This window comes from Ranitomeya variabilis, chromosome 4, assembly GCF_051348905.1.
Source record: "Ranitomeya variabilis isolate aRanVar5 chromosome 4, aRanVar5.hap1, whole genome shotgun sequence".
Classification (NCBI taxonomy): domain Eukaryota; kingdom Metazoa; phylum Chordata; class Amphibia; order Anura; family Dendrobatidae; genus Ranitomeya; species Ranitomeya variabilis.
Genome location: NC_135235.1, coordinates 581,690,189 through 581,710,916, shown reverse-complemented (window position 1 = coordinate 581,710,916; position 20,728 = coordinate 581,690,189). Strand labels below are relative to the sequence as shown.

Below are 20,728 nucleotides of genomic sequence, written 5' to 3'. Positions count from 1 at the left end.
CGCACTGGCAGACCAGGCTGCCAAGAAAGCAGCAAGCACTCCTGTAGCCTCTCAAGTACATCACCCAGACACCCCACCATCTCCACTTGTGTTGAAAGACATCTTAGCCCGGTTACAAGAACAGGCAAGTAAGGAGGAGAAAAATAGGTGGCAAAAGATAGGGGCTTGCTCTGATACCGTCACTGGACTATGGGGGAGGGGTGAAAAGGTCTGCCTACCACAGGTACTGTACCCAATGATGGCACAGGTTCTGCACGGGAATGTGCACCACTCGAAGACGGCCATGTGTGACACCCTACAGAGACAATGGATTGCCCCCGGGGCTTTCCACCTGTGCAGAAAGGCAGGTACAGAGCTGCATGATATGTGCCACACATAATCAGAGTAGGACAGTGAAAACTCCATCCAAGCACACTCCCCGGCCCCTTTACTCATTCCAGAGACTGCAGATTGATTATATTCAGTTACTCAGGGTAGGGACGTATGAGTATGTGTTGGTCTGCATTGATTTATTTTCAGGTTGGCCAGAAGCCTACCCAGTTGCCAAAGCTACGGCTAAGACAACGGCGAAGAAACTGATGGCTGAGATCATATGCAGGTATGGAGTTCCTGAAGTCATTGAAAGCGATCGGGGTTCCCATTTTACTGGAGAGATCATGTCAGAGGTAATGGCAGCACTGGGGGTAAGTCAAGCATTGCATACTCCATCCGCAGAGTAGTGGAAGAGTGGAGAGACTAAATGGAATTCTTAAGCTTAAAATCCAGAAGGCAATGGCAGAGACTGGTAAACCATGGACAGAATGCCTTCCTCTAGCTTTGTTTTCAGTAAGATATACCCCAAACAGGAAGACAGGACTGTCACCGTATGAGATTCTGTTTGGCAGGAGCCCCAATTTTGAATGTTTCTTTCCACAACAGTTGCAACTCAAGTACCAGGACTTGACTAGCTATGTGCAGGCCTTACATGGACACCTTGCCAAAGTGCATTTAACTGTCTTCAGTTCTTTTCCAGACCCAGACAAGGTTCCTGGACACCATCCCTTTGTGCCAGGAGACCTGGTGTATGTGAAAAAGTTTGTGCGCAGAGATTGTCTCCAGCCACGATTTGAAGGACCTCACACAGTGATCCTGGTCACCCCCACTGCAGTAAAACTTGAAGGAAAAAGCACCTGGATTCACGCTTCACACTGTAAAAGAGACCGAACCAGCGTTTAGTCACAGTAGTGACTGAAGGGAAATGTTGCTCTTGTTTTTGACCTTGGGACTGGGGGCCATCCTCGCCCCTACCTCTTCGGCCCCTATTGTAAATAAGAATTCTGGCCCCACTATTCTCTGGGTAAATCTGACAGCCCCGGTGAATATCTGGCGATTTGATTTCTGTGATGTAGTCAAGTGCCTTGAGACTGGACGGGTGGTAGAGGGGATCATCCAGTTTTATATATGTGTTACCAGAAATGACAACAATAACTGTTATTATTAGACAGATGCTGCCTGGAATACGGGAGATGATTGGGGATATAAACCTAGCGAAGCCATGTTCCCTAAGGATGGGACGGGTAGGAGTCTCCGTGGGAGAATGCATCTAACAGCTTTTCTGCAACCACCTAGAGGCTGTAAATGGGGTAGAAACTGTCACCCCCTCCTCCTAAATCTCGAAAGCCCCCAATCTGCTGATCTGCAGACATTTGTACTGGGAAGGCATTATAATTATGTATTTAATAGTGGATACCATGGGAATTTAGGCCATATACAGCTCCAGGATATTAGTTTCAGACCAACCAAGGCCCCTGTTACCAGTACACCTAAAACAAGCCCAGGTGAGCGTTTGCAAAATGTAGTTAATGAAGTGATCCCCATTCCAGGTCTCAAACAGCCCCAAGAAGCCCCAGAAACACAAACAGCCCCAAGGAAAAACCTATGGTTAGAATGGGTGAGATATAATGTAAGAGTCCAGAATATCTCTGTAGGATGTATTGCTTGTGCTGCTGCGAATACACACCTATACACACATGCATTGCTTTTCCCTGATGACAACACCACTGCCTGTGTCATGAATCGTTTGAAAGGTCTGAAGTCCACTGATTGTCCAGATTATGTCCCACTAATTCATAAGGAACCTAAACTAAAGGTTCCAGGAGGAGTAACCGTATTAGCTGACAATTACACCTGCTATAATTCCCACGACACCACAGGTACACCAGTAGGGATCTTCAAGACAAGTTTCTGCAAAGAGAACAGTTCTCTAGATACTGATTTGCTAATTAAACATACACAATATATGTACACCAAAGATACCTGATGAACCTACCAGAAAGAGGAGAAGCCTTGATCAGCTCCACATGAGTTATGAAGAAGATCCACTAGTATATATATTGATGCCATTGGAGTGCCAAGGGGGGTGCCTGACCAGTTTAAAGCCCAGAACCAGATTTATGCCGGCATTGTTTCTATAATCCCACAGGTGCAGATTAATAAAAATGTTGAATGGATCAATAATATATATATATATTACAGTGAACAAAGGTTCGTCAATTATAGCTGTGATGCCTTTCAGGGTATAGTTGAGGGTTTGAGCCCTAACACTTGTATGACCCGTGCTGCAACCCGACCTAAGAGAATTACACTGAATCCTGTCCAGACAAGATCACATGTAGTGATATAAGAAGCTGACACAGGATTGTGGTTGGTGGATAGTGGGGACATTAACTTTTAGGAGTAGGCTGACAGTAATCCTTTTGGGAAGGAGCTGTAGACCATCATGTCATGTCACTCCCCACCACCAGAGAACCAACCACATCAGGTAGGGTAAGACAGATACAGGAGTATTATCCCTGGAGGACCTCTGACTAGCTAGCTACGCAAAAACATTTGGCTGACCCTGAGAACCAACCTTTCTCATTCTACAGACAAATAATGACAATATGATGGACGTATAAGTGCACCTAGGCAGGCCTAGGTAGTTAGTGAGCACAAAAACAAGTGACGTGCTAGGACGCAAATTAAGATTTTCTACAGATGTGACAAAGGAGAGAGTGTAGAGCTATACTTTGGACGGTTACAGCTGAAATGGGAAGATATGGAGTACAGTCCCATAAACCCACTTGATGTTAAGAGTATTGGTAAATATATTCATTGACGGTATGACCAAAGATATACGAGACGAAATATAGACAGCCAGACCTGAATGGCGAAATGTAGATCCAAAAGATCTCCTGAAGGTTGCAAAAAGAAGTTGGACAATAAGACGATGTGTCATGTATGCTGGAGCAGACACATCTTTCTTCTCCAATTGGTTAGGTGGGATCAAGGGATTCCTTCAATAAGTTTGATTAGTACTAATTGCTCTCCTTATAATTGAATCGATAATTCTCTGTTGTGTTATTCCCTTGTACAAAATGGTTATTGCCAAAGCAACTCCGACTGGCGCCTTCCTCAATCAAGAAGTAGATCCACCAGAGTACAATGGTACTGATCCAGGGGAGATCCCGAAGTATATTTCTCTCAAAAGAATAGATAAAACCCCCCATTCTCAGATGATGCTAAGAGATTTAGTTTAGGGACAGTGGGAGAACTCCATGTGAGGTTAGTGAAGGGTTCAGCTGCCTGGAGGCCTCTCGCTAGGGGAGAGTTTCTGAGGTGTCTGGATGAAGAAATTCACCTCCCCTTTCCCCATCACATGGACAGTCTCGAAGGATCTTCTTTAAGGGAAAAACTTAGTGTTTAGGGGGGATTGTCAAGGTGAAAATATATTTTCTTACATACCTTTGTACTTTTATATATCTTATACTGTGAAACAATAAGTTTTTCCTATCTGCTAGCTAATGCAAATGTAATTGTATCTAAAGATGGCCGCCAGTGTTCATTCTTCATTTCAGTTTAGAATGTGAAGAGTTAAGTTTCATTTCTCTTGAAAAAGATAACTCTGGAATGTGAAGAAAGAAGTAACCATCGGAGATGTCCTGACGAATCAGAGAGAGAGACTGAGCACTAGATGTATGCTGCTTAAACTCCGCCTAATGCATTCCTTTTTCCTAAACAATAGTACTGTGTATTCAAAAATAAAGTAGTTGCTGTAACTGCTCTGGACACAAGTGAACGCAAGAGCATCAGCAAAGATTGAATCAGCTACGTGTCTGAATCATTTCTTTTTTCCGGTACCAGATGTTCTGCGCTCACATTAGAATTTGGAATGACTGGTGAATGAGGATTAATTGTCGTTACGACCCCGACACACACACACACTTTATGTGTGTGTATATAAATACATGCACACAGTACTGTGCAACAGTTTAAGGCTGGTGTGGAGAAAATGCTGAAAAGAATGGTTTCAAAACTAGAAGTCATTATAGTTTATTTCTATCAACTAACAGAATGCAAAAGTGAAAGAAGAAAAACTAAATCACGAATATTTGGTGTGATCGCCCTTTGGCTTTAAAACAGCATCGATTCTTCCATGTACTCTTGTACAAAGTCAAGGATTTTGTACAATTATGGTCAGATTTATGAGAAACCAACAGTCAAACTCTGCAGCAAAAGTGAGGTTGTAGAAGACCGCTTCATGTCACGGGTCATACACCATGGCAAGACTGAGCACAGTAACCAGGCACAAGGTAGTTATACTGCATCAGCAAGGTCTCTTCCTAGCAAAAAGACTGGAATTCTAAGATGTGCTGGTCAAGCTATTTTAACCCCTTTCCGATATCACGCATAAAAGTACACCGATGTCGGACACCCTACCTTTGATGTGGGGTCCGGGGCTGAGCCCACATCTTTTTCGGCACTTGTCAGCTGTTTTGAATGTTGTAGAGGTTAGAGTCTGATTAATTGAGTCTGTGGACAGGAGTCTTTTATAAAGGTGACTATGTAAGACAGCTGTCTTTAATGCAGGTAACAAGTTGATTAGGAGCGTCTAACTGGTCTGTAGGAGCCAGAACTCTTAATGGTTGGTAGGGGATCAAATACTTATTTCTCACTGCAAAATGCAAATACATTTATATAATGTATACAATGTGATTTTCTGGATTTTATTTTTGATATTCTACCTCTCATTGTTAAAATTAACCTATCCTTAAAATTATAGACTGTTCATGTCTTTGTCAGTGGGCAAACTTACACAATCAGCAAGGGATCAAATACTTATTTCCCCCACTGTAAGTGAACCTGGAAGTGTTTATCACAGAGCCCCGCTCTCGATGTTGAGATTTATGGTAAAACGGTCAAACAATACAGTGTAGAAGAGCTGATTAAATATTGATGTGATTTAACATTTCTTTTTTGCTCCTTCACTTATCTTTATTTCTAGCAAAGAAAAAAATGCAAACACTTCAATTTTTTTTAAAGAATTTTTACTTTGCAGCAATTTTTTTCACACCTGCCTAAAAATGTGCACAGTTTTATCCCCTTTGTTCCTGTGAGCTCTCTCTCCACACATGGTAGACTGTTACGCATTGTATAACAGTTGCTGGAGCGGAGCACCGAAAGCTGATAGTAACCGTTTAACCTCTGACACTTGCATTTAAATGGATGCTCGTGCATGCTTGCTCCTATTGGCCCATTTTGGACAGCCATAGACGTGGCTTTATAGGAGACCTGGGACTACACTATATACTGCAATATTTTTTTTGTATTGTTTAAGTAATTAGATGATCGCAGGTTCAAATTCCCTTAGGAGACTAAAAAATGTAAAAAATTTTAAAGCAAAAAAATAATCAAGATTCGAGTCTCACTTCATTCTACTTAAAATTGAAATGTTTAATATTGCAGAGTCCTGCAAAGTATGATCTATCAAAATATAGAATTAATCAGATTGGTAAATGGCTATATTGACAAAAAAAAAAAACACAAATGGTAGAATTGCTGTTTTTGGGTCACCAGTCCACTCCTCCCTAAATGCAATAAAAAAAAAATTGAGAAACATTGCATAATACCTTAGTTTGGTATGAATAAAACTGTCACCTCATCACACAAACGTACAATCCCTCACACAGCTCAGTTGAAGGAAAAATAAAAATAAAATGCCAGCACTAAGTAAAATTATTTGTGTTTTATTTTCAAATGTCTGATTTTCTCTCCTCTTAGGACAGTAACACAGTCATCACATTGACCAGGAGAATCATGAGTTAAAGTTTTGTTGTTTTTTTTGTTTTTACCACAGCATAAACGCTGTAAAAACAAAACCATGGCGGAATGGATTTTTTTTGACAATTTTAGCGCCATTGTATTTTTTATCCATTTCCAGTACACTGAATGTTTAAGGCTACGTTCACATTTGCGGTGTGCGCCGCAGCGTCGGGCGCCGCAGCGTCGCCGCATGCGTCATGCGCCCCTATATTTAACATGGGGGCGCATGGACATGCGGTGCACTTGCGTTTTGCGCCGCATGCGTCACTGCGGCGCCCGCGTCCGGGCGCAGAGGACGCAGCAAGTTGCATTTTTGCTGCGTCCAAAATCAATAGAAAAAAGGACGCATGCGGCGCAAAACGCAGCGTTGTGCATGCGTTTTGCCGCGTTTTTGTTTGCGTTGTGCGTTGCGGCGCCGACGCTGCGGCGCACAACGCAAATGTGAACGTAGCCTAAGTGAACGATGTCATTTAAAACTACAACTTATCCTGGAAAAACTATCCCTGTTTTCATGTAAAAATAAAACAGTTCTGGCTCTTAGAAGGGAAGGAAATAAGCAAAAGTACAAAATTAAAAATTGCCTGATCTTTTTATGGGATTAAAAAATGTCTAATTTTCTGATGAAAGCTGTTGTCCCTTAAAGGAGTTGTCTGGTCTTGTGGGGTTGTTATGGTGGAACTCCCGCTGATCAGTAGTTATGAAAAAAGCAATATAGGATGGTTACCTGTGCTCCATGGAACAGCAGGAGAAGGCCAGAACAGCAGCAGAGGTAAATCATCCAGACTTCTATTTTGGTTTGGCGTAAGAGACTCGAGTGAACCCTCAACAACCAGTTGTGGGTTTTTTTTTTTTTGTTTTTTTTTTAGACTGGGGCCAAATTCAAATGTCTATTTGCATACGAGAAAAAATATTTTTTCATCAGTATGCTAGATGCCATTTTCTCCTATGCAAAAATAAATATTTTCTAAGGTGGTTCTATCCATTAAACAGTAAAACAGACAGCACATGAACGAAACATAGGTGGCATACGTCATGTCCAATTTTGTTTTTTTTATGAACTCCTCGACTTGCTTTTCATAACTTTAATTTGTGATAGAGACTAGAAAAACATATGGTATGTCTTTTAACTAGTACTTGAAACTCTGGGACTGGTCAATTTTTCGTATTTGCTTTTTTGTTGTTGTATCCTGCCAAGAGTAATAACTTTATTTTTCTGTTTGTATAGCTGTACAAAGTTTTTTTTCTTCAATAGTTGTAGTTTTAAATCACAATTTTACTGTATGAAGAAGGGGGGGGGGGGGGGATTGTTTTTACGGCGCTTATTTTGTAGTTAAAAATACCTAGAAACAGGTTTCTCCAGGTCAATACAATTGTGGCAATAGCAAACATATATACCTTTTTTTTTATATTTTAGTAGTCACAAAAATCATCTCGCATTTGTGGAAAATAAAAAATAAAATTATGGAGATACAAATTTCTCTTTCTTTTGATACAGCAGTGTGACACCTTGATTTTTCGTGATCAAAAATTTTATATTTTTGTGGTCTCCATTTGTGGTTATTCTATAGCTGAAATTCATTTCTAAAGAAAGACCAAGATGGCAGCTGCCATGATAACCCATCGGTCCCCCACAATTACGCTGCGGGTGAGCGTGCGGACCATTATTCGCTCTATTTAAAGATCACTGTCAGTGATTGACATGGCATTTCAATAGTTAAACAGCATTTACTGTTAAGCGCAGATGGCTGCTATGTATTACATCTGCCTTGAATGGAGCTGGCACAACTCCCGAGCCTGCTCCATAGATGCACATTCTGACTATGATGTACATGTACAAGGAGTGAGAAGGGGTTAATGTGGCATCAATCAGACCCGATCGGAGATGGATTATCAAAATGATTGATTAAAAGATTAGAATATATAAAAATGTTAAAGCACAAGTTATGACACAGTCACATTCATAAAAATGTATTTATATTTTGTTAAAAATATACCAGAAGTAAAATATCATATATTTTATTGAATTACTTTTAGCATATTTTTTTCATTTCTTGTTTATCTAAATTACTGAAAATATTCTTATAAAAAAAGGAAAATGGGGTAAAAAAACAATACCAGCCACTCTCACCCAAACATTTATATAAAAACAAGTAGAATATCCATAAGACTACAGTCACACTATCAGTATTTGATCAGTATTTTACCTCAGTATTTGTAAGCCAAAACCAGGAGAGGAACAATCAGAGGAAAAGTATAATATAAACATACAGTATATGCACATATATGAAACATATGCACCACTCCTGTATTTATCACCCACTCCTGGTTTTGGCTACAAATACTGAGGTAAAATACTGACCAAATACTGATAGTGTGAGCGTGGCCTAAGGGCTTGTTCACACGATCCTTTTTTCGCTGCGGATTTTTCAGGTCCTGATTTGTGAAAACCGCAGTGCAAAACATGCGGTGGTTTTCACTGCGGTTTTCAGTCCTTTTTCTACTGCGGATTCCACTGCGGGTTTCCAGCTGCACTTTCCTATTGGTGCAGGTGGAAACCCGCTGCGGAATCCGCAGAAAGAATTGACATGGTACTTCTTTTTTTCCGCTGAAAATCTGCGCTGATTTTCAAGCCGAAAAAAGGATAGTGGGCACAGCGGATTTCGTTTTCCATAGGGTAACATTGTACTGTACCCTGCATGGAAAACGTCTGCGGATCCGCAGCTGCAAATCCGCTGCGAAAACCGCATCGTGTGAACATAGCCTAACACCAAGGATTATCTATATTGGATACAACTGCAGCCACTAGGGTTGAGCGAAACGGATCGTTCATTTTTGGCAAAGTCGGCGTCTCATGAAACCCGACCCGATCCCTGTGTGGGGTCGGCCATGCGGTACGCGATCTTGGCGCCAAAGTCGCGTTTTGTATGACGCGTTTAGCGCCATTTTTTGAGCCAATGAAGGAGTGTGGGCAGAGTGATGACATAGGGGTTAGGGGCGTGCACGCCTATGATCATTTTAGCGCTTGTGCGCAACAGGGATTTGCAATGTGTAAAAAGAGGAGAGAGAGAGAGAGACAGACAGAGAGAGAGAGACAGAGAGAGAGAGAGAGAGAGAGACAGACAGAGAGAGAGAGAGAGAAAAAAAAACAAAAAAACAAAAACACCCCACTGATGTGCATAGGGTTTCGTGTTCCGGCCGATCCTCGACTTTTCGCAGTAATCGGCCGATTTCGCCCGACTCGACTTTTCAAAAAGTCGGGTTTCGCAAAACATGACTCGACCCTAAAAAGGTCAAGGTCGCTCAACCCTAGCAGCCACCTCTCGGCTGTCCTGTCCTAGCACTGTGCAGGTTTTCAGCCTCTTGCTGTAAATAGTGTTCCCTTGTAAGTGGGAGAAAATATCATGGAAATGGTGAGGAAGCAAAGTACAAAAAGTCATAAATGTACAGGGCAAAAAAAAGTTGGGAATCTTCATTCTTCATCAATAAAAGATTTCAAGCCACTTAAAATGGGTCTTCTTCAGCTGTTGCAGATATACAAGTCACAGGATGCATCCGTCAAGGCATTTCAGCAAGCTGCGTTTTCACAATTGCTAAAGAGCCACAATTTGGGGCCCAGTATCAAATCTGTAATGACTTTTTGTGAATAATTTCCAATGTCCTCACCGTTGTGCTATACATCTGACTTATGTCATTTGCATTCAGACGGGAAAGCTTTGATTAAAGGAAGTTTTATTAGTGATGAGCGAGTGTGCTCGGAGAAGGTGGTATCAGAGTATCTTGGGCATGCTCGTATATTATGTTCGAGTCCCTCTGGCTGCATGTTTTGTGGCTCTTAGGGCTTGTGCACACTTTGCGGATTCTTGTGCGGATTTTTCCGCAGCGGTTTTTGAAAATCCACAGTGAAAAAACGCTGCGGTTTTCACTGCGGATTTTCATGCGGTTTCTTCTGCGGATTCTTCTGCGGGTTTGCAACTGCATTTTCCTATTGGTTCATGTTGAAAACCGCTGAGGAATCCGCAGAAAGAAGTAACATGCTCCTTCTTTTTTTCCGCAGCGGTTCCGCAAAGATTTTTCCGCAGCGTGGGCACAGCGGGTTTTGTTTTCCATAGGGTAACATTGTACTGTACCCTGCATGGAAAACTGCTGCGGATCCGCAGCGTCAAAATTGCTGCGGATCCGCAGCAAAAACCGCAAAGTGTGAACGTAGCCTTAGACAGCCGCAACACATGAGGGGATTGTCTGCTTGTTAAGGAACCCCCTTCAAGTGTTGCGGCTGTGCAAGAGCTAGAAAACATGCAGCAGCAGGGACTTGAACATAATAAACGAGCACGCCCAAGATACTCTGATAATACCACCCGAGCATGCTCCGATAACACCTTATCCAAACACGTTCGCTCATCACTAGATTTTATCATTAAAGCCCTACAGTGCTCATTTCATTAAAATATATAAATCCATCTACAGTGTTTGGTGAAGCGATCACTCACCTGGCAGGTACTCTAAAGTCCCATCTTCACTATATAATATCACAGCTCACAATTTATAGACGGCACCCAAAACCCCCACCCCGACACTGGGTGCAACATAATTGGCTACTATCAGACCTTCTAGTCTGAGCTTCCTGCGTGTGGTCGAGGGGGTTTCCTGTCATCTAAACTGGACTGACCCAGCAGCAGAAGCCCTACCGGTTATATTTCTCAAGGTGCAGACTGCACACCCCTCATATCAATGATTTGATTCTAAGGAGTTAAGCGGTATATGTTGTTTTACATAGGATTGCAGGTACATCTGCTGCATTATAAACACACACCCTCTCTTCATTAATAAAACTGAAAACAGAATGTGGAGGGCAGAAGTTAGGTAAGTTTGGACCTGCACTGACACTGCTAGAGGGGCTTAATACATGACTCCTGGTCAGAGTTGTTGCCCTTCGAAAATTGTGAACAAAGCAACTTTTAGAAGTTATGCAAAAAATGTCCCATCACTTCTCAATTTATCAAATGGACACGATGGCAAAAAAATAAATTCTACCCAATCATTACCTGTCGGCCTGCGCTTCATCCACAGTGTTTCTGGCCAGTAATACATCGGCTTCATGTACCTGACGTGTCTCTTTTTCTAACTCTCTCTCGCCGTGTGGTCACAGACACAACCTAAATACATAAAAGGCTGTAACGAGAGAGCTGCAGGCTGACATTTCCTAGACAAGATGCCAATCTTCAAGTTGCAAAAAAAAAAAATTGTTGACCCCTTTGAAATTACTTGGGTTTCTGCATTTACTACTATGGCAATAAGATGTGGCAGATTTGTCATCCAAGTTACAATTATAGACAATGTAAACTAATAAGAGAATTGTACCGGTTTAAGGTTTTTTTTTAGCACATTAAGAAAAACATCCACCGGACAAAAGGAAGTGAACTTCTGTGGTTATGACTTCTCCGAGAGCTAATTTATATATATTTATTTTTTTTTATTTAAGAAGTTGAGATTAGAAGTGGGAGCTTTAAATACGGGTAGACAAAGCCTGGATACTGACTAACCAGCCGTTCTTGAGAAGAACAGAAGAACATCAGAAGATGTGTTAGGCCACATGCACATGGTCAGTATTTTACCTCAGTACCTGTAAGCCAAAACCAGGAGTGGGTGATAAATACAGAAGTGGTGACGTGTTTGAATTATACTTTTCCTCTGATTGTAAGCCAATACTAGGAGGGGAACAAATACTGATGGGACGTACTGACCAAATACCGAATGTGGCCATATAGGGATGTATGAGGAGTAAAAGGCTACAAAAGCATTGCTGAAGACCTGGGTGTACATCAGTCTACAGTTAGACAAATTATCTTCATGACCAAAATGGGCAATCATGAAAGAGGTGAGAATGAAACCAAGCATCAAAGACCTACTGAAAAATCCACAAACTGCAAATACCTATGAATGCGGTTCATGGAAGACCACTACAAGTTAAAGGGGTTATCCGGTCCAAATCGATAAGTCTGCAGTCACTCTCTATGACTGCAGACTTATGAATTCCCTCAATGCATACACTGTGCGCTGTGGGGATTCGCCGGTTTCTGAGAGGAGACATGTATGAGTTATACGTACTCCAGGTCAGGTCCTGTCTAGTTGGTGTGACCCCACTCCATGCACTTGTATTGAGGAAGGCTGCACCCCATCTAGTGACGTGATCGTCCAGTTGCTCGTGAATAATATAGTTGGTCGCCCAATTGTCCATTTTGGTTTTATGGATTACTGAAATCACCAGGACTTAGCCCAGGATAGGATCTAGGAGACTTCCACCATGACTTGCTGGCTGCGTGTTCTGCGCTAATGATTGATGTATGCCATGGCGGTGGTGTAGTAATCTGAATATGTATTGGAAGATACGACAGCTTGTCCTAACAATAGAGACAGCCAAATGGTCCTGAGTATGTTGGGTTGATGAGGTGAACTTCTAGTGTTCCATGCACAGGGAACTGATGAAAACAAACGCTTCCAAACCATGATGTCCATGGTAACTACTTACAAGTAAATGGGAGGAAAGGAGCAGCCCTGCAAGATTATAGACAACAAGAGCCACCAGAGAAGGGACTGTTGAACTAATCAATCCAGGAGGACAAGGCGATCCAGAGAGGGAGATGAGGGGTCAGGTGTGGAACTGGGCAATGGGAATAGGTTCAATGGATGATACCATCTTGCCTAGGATCCTCATGCAAAAGCAGAGACAAACCAGATATGAGTGCTTCTGAGCCTGCAAACCTGTCTGGAGGTAGTCTTCTAATCCTACAGGAAGAAAACTCTGGCCAAGTTTATCTTTAACATCTTTATGAAGAGGCATTGAAACAGGTCAACGAGACCTTTCTTCTGTTAAAAGATCCATCAAAAGCGTGAACATGTCCTTTGTTATATGAAGAGATTCCCAAATCTCAGACCGAGAAGGAGCACTGATGAGGATATCATCCAAATACCGGACGATCAGGCCATCCGAGCACAGCTAAGGGCCATCATCTTTGTGAATACCAGGCAAGAGTGGCTATCACAAAAGGGAAGAATGACAGTGAGAGCTATGAACAGCAAAGTAAAGGAACCTGTGGCGAGGGAAAAAATGGTGATGTGGAAATAGGCATCCTCGCTGTCTATTAAGGATGGGAACGACGAATAGATTTCAATAAAAAAATGTTTTCAGAGGGAGGTTCCTAAGTGAAAAAAAATACAGAGATGTTGGGATAAGTCGGAAGCCAAAGAGGGCGAAAGGCATTATCTAAAAAAACAAACTATCATAATGAGCAGCGGAAAATATTGTGTGTGCTGAAGAAACTACCTCTCTGACCTAGACGTCATTGACTGAAGAGACATGTCCTGCACGAATAGAAAACACTCTGCACCCAAAGAGTTCCCAGTTAGGAGTGCCGCATCATTCAGAAGATGGCATATTATTTCTACAGGGTGGGCCATTTATATGGATACACCTGGGTGGGCCATTTATAAAGTTGCATCCAAAATGGCTGACTTCAAAATGGCCACCACCCATTTTAAAGTTTTCCCCCTCCCATATACTAATGTCACAAACATTAGTTGATATCACCAACCATTCCCATTTTATTTAGGTGTATCCATATACATGGCCCACCCTGTAGATCGGACATACCAGTTAGATTTGCAGAGGTGCCAGAACTTTGTTGGTTTGAAAGACACCCTTCTCCAGGGACTATGCTCTTGCTGGTTTGAGGAAAATGTTCAAGCCCAAAACTGGTGTAGAAGATTGGTGAGAACAAGGAATGTCTAGATGCTTAGGCATCTAAGTGTTCTCATCCCCTAGTTTGGACCCTCTTCTCTCAGGTAGATGGGAAAAAAGATGAGTAAAGGGCTCCTGGTGATGCAGACATTGAACTAAACTTGCAGGCATGGTTGCCTGGTTCGCTTTTATGAAATGCTGGGGTGAGGGATCACTACTGGTAGGTCTGACTCACCCGAAGAAGTGGTCATGGAAAGAGAAAAGTGCTCCGGAATGGTAACCATGAATTGGGAAACTATGGTTACCTCTGCCTGAAGGACATGACCTATTCAGGATGGGGCACACCACCTTCATTAGCAGGGGGTCTCTTAAGCAGTCTGCAGCGAGAGTGTTGGCAAAAGACTGGTCCCAGGGTAATTTGCATTTGCAAGGACAATAAGTGACTAGGGCAGGGTGGCCTGGCTGGCACTCTTCCCTAGATTTGGACATTATAGGAGAAAAAGAGAACAAAAGAGAAAAATAAGAATAGGTTCTAGCAAGAGTAGACCTGGACAGAAAACAAGAGTAGCATCAGTCCCAGGGTTGAGAATAGCACAGCAAATGGTGAGGGTTCCGTCAGACACAAAGTGCGCAGATGGCTGCTGTATGCTGCAGGGGGACTGTCTGTGCCAAGTTGGGAACACATAGCTAGCTGAGCAGTAATCTTGAGCTGTAATCCGTTGTGGAGCCTATGAGAAGTTGCGGAAAGCAGGCCTGTAGAGGATCGAACAGAAGGAAAATAGGCAGACAGAAAGAGCATATTGAAAGCCTGTACTGGCACTCCTATTCCCACAGGGCTGAAGCCAGTGAGAAGCAGAGTAGGCCACAACAGAAGTGAAGAACTAAACGTGCTGAAGGCCAGCACGCTTGTTGTAGAAAGACAGGGGTGCTGTGCAGACTTCCAGACTGAAAATAGAAGCAGGATTGCAAAAAGGAAGCAAAGGAGCAAGGCAGGGAGGCTATAGTGGACTGTCCCAACGGCTGGAACGCTGGCTGCATCCCATCTTCACTCCTTGCCATGTTCTGAGGGGCTGACAGGAGCAAAGCAGACTTTTTGTGTTCTTACTTTCAGCTTCCTGGTGGTAGCAGCCAACAATCATGGTTCATTTGTATCCCCCAATGAAGCACCCCAAGTTAAAAAGGAAATGCAAAAGGTTCACTTACTTTTCTTTAAAATGAACATACATAAAAAAAGATGTTTCAGGTTTTTATCATGCTGCCAATTCCCGTCTCCACATTAATTCTCAGATGTCACGCCGCCTACTCCACTATCGTATACACTGCACACATCACATCGCCTGCTCCACTGTCATCTACACCGCACTGTCGGTTCCACTATCATATACCCTGGACACATGACATTGTCCCACTGTCAGCTCCACTATCATACACTGGATACACCCCTCAATGCAAGCCTCTCACACAGCACACATTGATGGATATGCCTGCAATAATCAGACATATTAGAGACTTTTGTAATATTTTCTTTTATTACTTAAAAAATGGGATTTAGTCCACGGCGACATGATAAGGAACAATGATGGGAATAAGGGGTGTAAGAACCTATCAGGCAGGATCATCTTCATCACTCCAGTCTGCTGGGGCATCTGTCCCAAAATACCGATCCCCAAAATTGCCTGCACAGAAAGAAAGGGAAAAAAACAAAACTTATTTGGGTCCCAGGTTGAGAAAAGTAGACTTTACATAAACATGTCAACATAAACTAACAAAATTTAATTACCCATTTTCTATGATCCTCAAAATGGGAGGGTTTGTTACTAGTAATATAAACGTAGCAGTGCATGTGGCATACAGCTATGAAGCAAATTAACTATTTTTGCGAATAATTACATAGTCATGGATTTAATGTGTCCTAAATGAACTGATCAAACCATTACCCCTGCCATCAGGGATGGACATTTTCTTCAAAGACCATTGTAAAATAAAAAACACACTTATCTCCTGGACTTGTGCCATTTCTCAGATGATGGTGCAGCATCTCAAGGAAGTAAAGGCACAGATGATTGGCCTCGGAAAGACCAAAACATCCAACACCGCGGAGACACCATCACATGTTTCTCAACGCAGTGATCCAGCACACTGCCCCCATCCCTTATGGGAAATATGCAAATGCATGTAGAGTAGCTGCGGAGACACCATCACGTGTTTCTCAACGCAAGCAGTGAATAGCCAGGCCTTTCCCCGGGAAGGAACAACCACGAAAAGGGCAGCATCCAATAAAGGAAAACATCCAATACAGGAAAACCACCTATGCCAAGCATGGTATCCATCCACAGACAGCTGTTTCGGGGGTATTTGCCCCTCATCAGTGTGGAGTAGGAATCTGGCTATTAGGAGCAGTGCCTAGTAAAAAGGCTGTAAAGGCACAGATGATTGGCCTCGGGGAGACCAAAACATCCAACACCGCGGAGACACCTGTTATGGACTGGTAATTTAGGAGCGACATGCGACTAGCTCTGGGCAGGTGGTAACTATACAGACCGCAGTTCTTGATCTTAGGGTCCCTTTCCACTTGCGAGGAAAACGGACGCGTGCAATCCGATAAAAAATCGGATTGCACTCGGACCAATGTTAGTTAATAGGTGTCTTTTGATTTGCGATTTTTTTCTCAGCCGAAATCGGACTGAGAAAAATCTGGATCGGCTGAGAAAAAAATCGCAGCATGCTGCGTATTGCTGCGATTCTCGGACGAGACTCGCCAATGCAAGTCAATGGGTGCGAGAAAAAAATCGCACAGCACTCGCACCATGCGAGTTCTGTCCGATTTTTACGCACCGGTGACCTTTGAAAAGCCGGTAATTCAGCGCGGTGTACAGTAAAATCACACTGACAGGTTAGAATAGACTAGATATATACACATAGAATGTGTCTATATACATATATATATGTCAGTGAGACATCTATATATGTATATTTATATTTAATGCAGCACTAGATAGCATTAAAGCCGCTAATTCAATTGCCGGCTTCTCATTTCTCCTGCACAAACCCGACAGGATATGAGACATGGTTTACATACAGTAAACCATCTCATATCCCCCTTTTTTTTGCATATTCCACATTACTAATGTTAGTAGCGTGTATGTGCAAAATTTCAGCGCTGTAGCTGCTGAAATAAAGGGTTAAATGGCGGAAAAAATTGGCGTGGGCTCCCGCGCAATTTTCTCCGCCAGAATGGTAAAGCCAGTGACTGACGGCAGATATTAATAGCCAGGAGAGGGTCCATGGTTATTGGCCCCCCCGTGGCTAAAAACATCTGCCCCCAGCCACCCCAGAAAAGGCACATCTGGAAGATGCGCCTATTCTGGCACTTGGCCACTCTCTTCCCACTCCCTGTAGCGGTGGGATATGGGGTAATGAAGGGTTAATGCCACCTTGGTATTGTAAGGTGACATTAAGCCAGATTAATAATGGAGAGGCGTCAATTATGACATCTATCCATTATTAATCCAATTGTAGGAAAGGGTTAAAAAACACACACACATGATTTAAAAGTAGTTTAATGAAATAAACACAACGGTTGTTGTAATAATTTATTGTTCTCTCAATCCATCAGGAAACCCTCGCTTGGCAAAATAATAACCGCACAAGATACATACCTTCTGATGTCCGATCATGTCCCACGAGGTAATCCATCTGAAGGGGTTAACTAATATTACAGGCAGAGCTGCGATAAACCACTCGCTGGTGCCTGTAATTCCCCCGGGTGCTGAAAGGAAAGCAGGATCTGTACTTACATTGAGTCGCGGTGATGCGCCCTCTGGTGGATGTTCTCATAAACTGCAGCCTGGGAACTTTTTCCCACGCTCCAGGTCATATGAGGACATCCACCAGGGGGCGCATCACCGCGACTGAGGGAAATGTAGGTCAATGACCTACATTTCATTCATTCGCAGGGGAATTACAAGCACGGAGCACAGCTGCATTTGCAGGGCTCCTGCCTGTAATATTAGTTAACCCCTTCAGATGGATTACATCGTGGGACATGATCGGACATCTGAGGGTATGTATCTTGTGCGTTTATTATGTTGCCAAGCGAGGGTGTTCCTGATGGATTGAGAGAGCAATAAATTATTACAACAACCGCTGTCTTTATTTCATTAAACTACTTTGTAATCATGTGTGTGTGTGTTTTTTAACCCTTTCCTACAATTGGATTAATAATGGATAGGTGTCATAATTGACGCCTCTCCATTATTAATCTGGCTTAATGTCACCTTCCAATAGCAAGGTGGCATTAACCCTTCATTACCCCATATCCCACCGCTACAGGGAGTGGGAAGAGAGTGGCCAAGTGCCAGAATAGGCGCATCTTCCAGATGTGCCTTTTCTGGGGTGGCTGGGGGCAGATGTTTTTAGCCACGGGGGGGCCAATAACCATGGACCCTCTCCTGGCTATTAATATCTGCCCTCAGTCACTGGCTTTACCGCTCTGGCGGAGAAAATTGCGCGGGAGCCCACGCCAATTTTTTCCGCGAGTTAACCCTTAAATTTAATAGCTACAGCGCTGAAATTTTGCACATACACACTACTAACATTAGTAGTGTGGAATATGCAAAAAAAAGGGGGATATGAGATGGTTTACTGTATGTAAACCATGTCTCATATCCTGTCGGGTTTGGGAAGGAGAAATTAAAAGCCGGCAATTGAATTAGCGGCTTTTATGCTATCTTGCGCTGCATTAAATATAAATATACATATATAGGTGTCTCACTGACATATATATATGTATATATACCTATTCTATGTGTATATATCTAGTCTATTCTAACCTGTCAGTGTGATTTTACTGTACACTGCGCTGAATTGCCGGCTTTTCAAAGGACACCGGTGCGTACAAATCGGACAGTAATACGGATGTCATACGGATGATGCGATTAAAAATCGCATTGTACTCGCATGACACTCGCATGAAAATCGCATACGTTCCATCCGTTTTTTCGGTCCAGATTACGGACCGTTTTTTATCTCGCAAGTGGAAAGGGACCCTTAACACAACACTAGCAGTAGCCGTGGGATGTTCCTGTCACTCCCTGGACACCTCGTCACAGCCGGAGAACTAGCTACCCCTAAAGGTAGAAAACGGAAAGCTGTCTTGCCTCAGAGAAAATCCCCAAAGGATAGGACAGCCCCCCACAAATATTGGCTGTGAGAGGAGAAGGAAATGACATACGTAGTATGAAACAAGATTTAGCAAAGGAGGCCAATTCTAGCTAGATAGACAGTAAGGAAAGAAACACTGTGCGGTCAGTAATAAAAACTAGAAAAAGTCCACCGCAGAGATATGCAAAAATCTCCACACCTGACTAAAGGTGTGGAGGGCAAAATCTGCAGCCCAGAGCTTCCAGCTTAGCTAAATACTGATAAGCTGGACAAATGAACAAAACATAAATGTGCTGAACAATAAGTCCACAACAAGTGGACTGCAAAAGGACAAGCAAGGACTTATCTTTGCTGAACGGGTCAGAGAGTCAGGGAAATCCAAGAGCCGTGCCTCCAAGCAGGACAATTGACAACTGGCATTGATTGAGGGATAAAAGAGACTAAAATAGCCGAGCAGAAAGAAGATCAGTGGAAACAGCTGCTAATGCTAAATCCAAGAAGCAGCTATACCACAGGAGGGAGCCCAAGAGCAGAATTCACAAAAGTGCTACTTACAACCACCGGAGGGAGCCCAAGAGCGGAATTCACAACAGTACCCCCCCCTTGAGGAGGGGTCACCGAACCCTCACCAGAGCCCCCAGGCCGATCAGGACGAGCCAAGTGAAAAGCACGAACCAAATCGGCGGCATGGACATCGGAGGCAACCACCCAAGAATTATCCTCCTGGCCATAACCCTTCCACTTGACAAGATACTGAAGCCTCCGCCTCGAAAAACGAGAATCCAAAATTTTTTCAACCACGTATTCCAACTCCCCCTCAACCAACACCGGGGCAGGAGGATCAACAGAGGGAACCACAGGTACCACATATCTCCGCAACAACGATCTATGGAAAACATTGTGGATGGCAAAAGAGGCTGGAAGGGCCAAACGAAAAGATACTGGATTGATAATCTCAGAAATCTTATAAGGACCAATAAACCGAGGCTTGAACTTAGGGGAAGAAACCTTCATAGGAACATGACGAGAAGATAACCAGACTAAATCCCCCACACGAAGCCGAGGACCAACACTGTTGTGAATTTGCTTTTTGCTCCCTCTAGTGGTTACTAGTTTTTTGACTCTGGTTTTTCTGTCATTCCTTTTATCCGCACCTGGGTCGTTAGTTAGGGGTGTTGCTATATAAGCTCCCTGGACCTTCAGTTCAATGCCTGGCAACGTAGTTATCAGAGCTAGTCTGCTGTGCTCTTGTCTACTGATCCTGGTTCCAGTTATATCAGCTAAGTCTGCCTTTTGCTTTTTGCTATTTGTTTTGGTTTTGTATTTTTGTCCAGCTTGTTCCAAATCTTCATCCTGACCTTTGCTGGAAGCTCTAGGGGGCTGGTGTTCTCCCCCCGGACCGTTAGACGGTTCGGGGGTTCTTGAATTTCCAGTGTGGATTTTGATAGGGTTTTTGTTGACCATATAAGTTACCTTTCTTTATTCTGCTATCAGTAAGCGGGCCTCTCTGTGCTAAACCTGGTTCATTTCTGTGTTTGTCATTTCCTCTTACCTCACCGTCATTATTTGTGGGGGGCTTCTATCCAGCTTTGGGGTCCCCTTCTCTGGAGGCAAGAAAGGTCTTTGTTTTCCTCTACTAGGGGTAGCTAGATTCTCCGGCTGGCGCGTGTCATCTAGAATCAACGTAGGAATGATCCCCGGCTACTTCTA

General features: G+C 43.0%; 1 protein-coding gene across 9 annotated transcripts in view; it reads right to left on the bottom strand.

The window, feature by feature from the left end:
* Positions 1-15,362: 15,362 nt before the first annotated feature.
* The window catches only part of UCKL1 (uridine-cytidine kinase 1 like 1), a 54,441-nt gene continuing 49,075 nt past the window's right edge, over positions 15,363-20,728 (bottom strand). For all 9 annotated transcript variants that reach the window (XM_077252972.1, XM_077252980.1, XM_077252971.1 and 6 more), the window contains one exon: positions 15,363-15,531. In XM_077252972.1, coding sequence (XP_077109087.1) covers positions 15,461-15,531 — 71 coding nt within the window. In that variant the 3' untranslated portion in view covers positions 15,363-15,460. The remainder of the gene's footprint in view (positions 15,532-20,728) is intronic.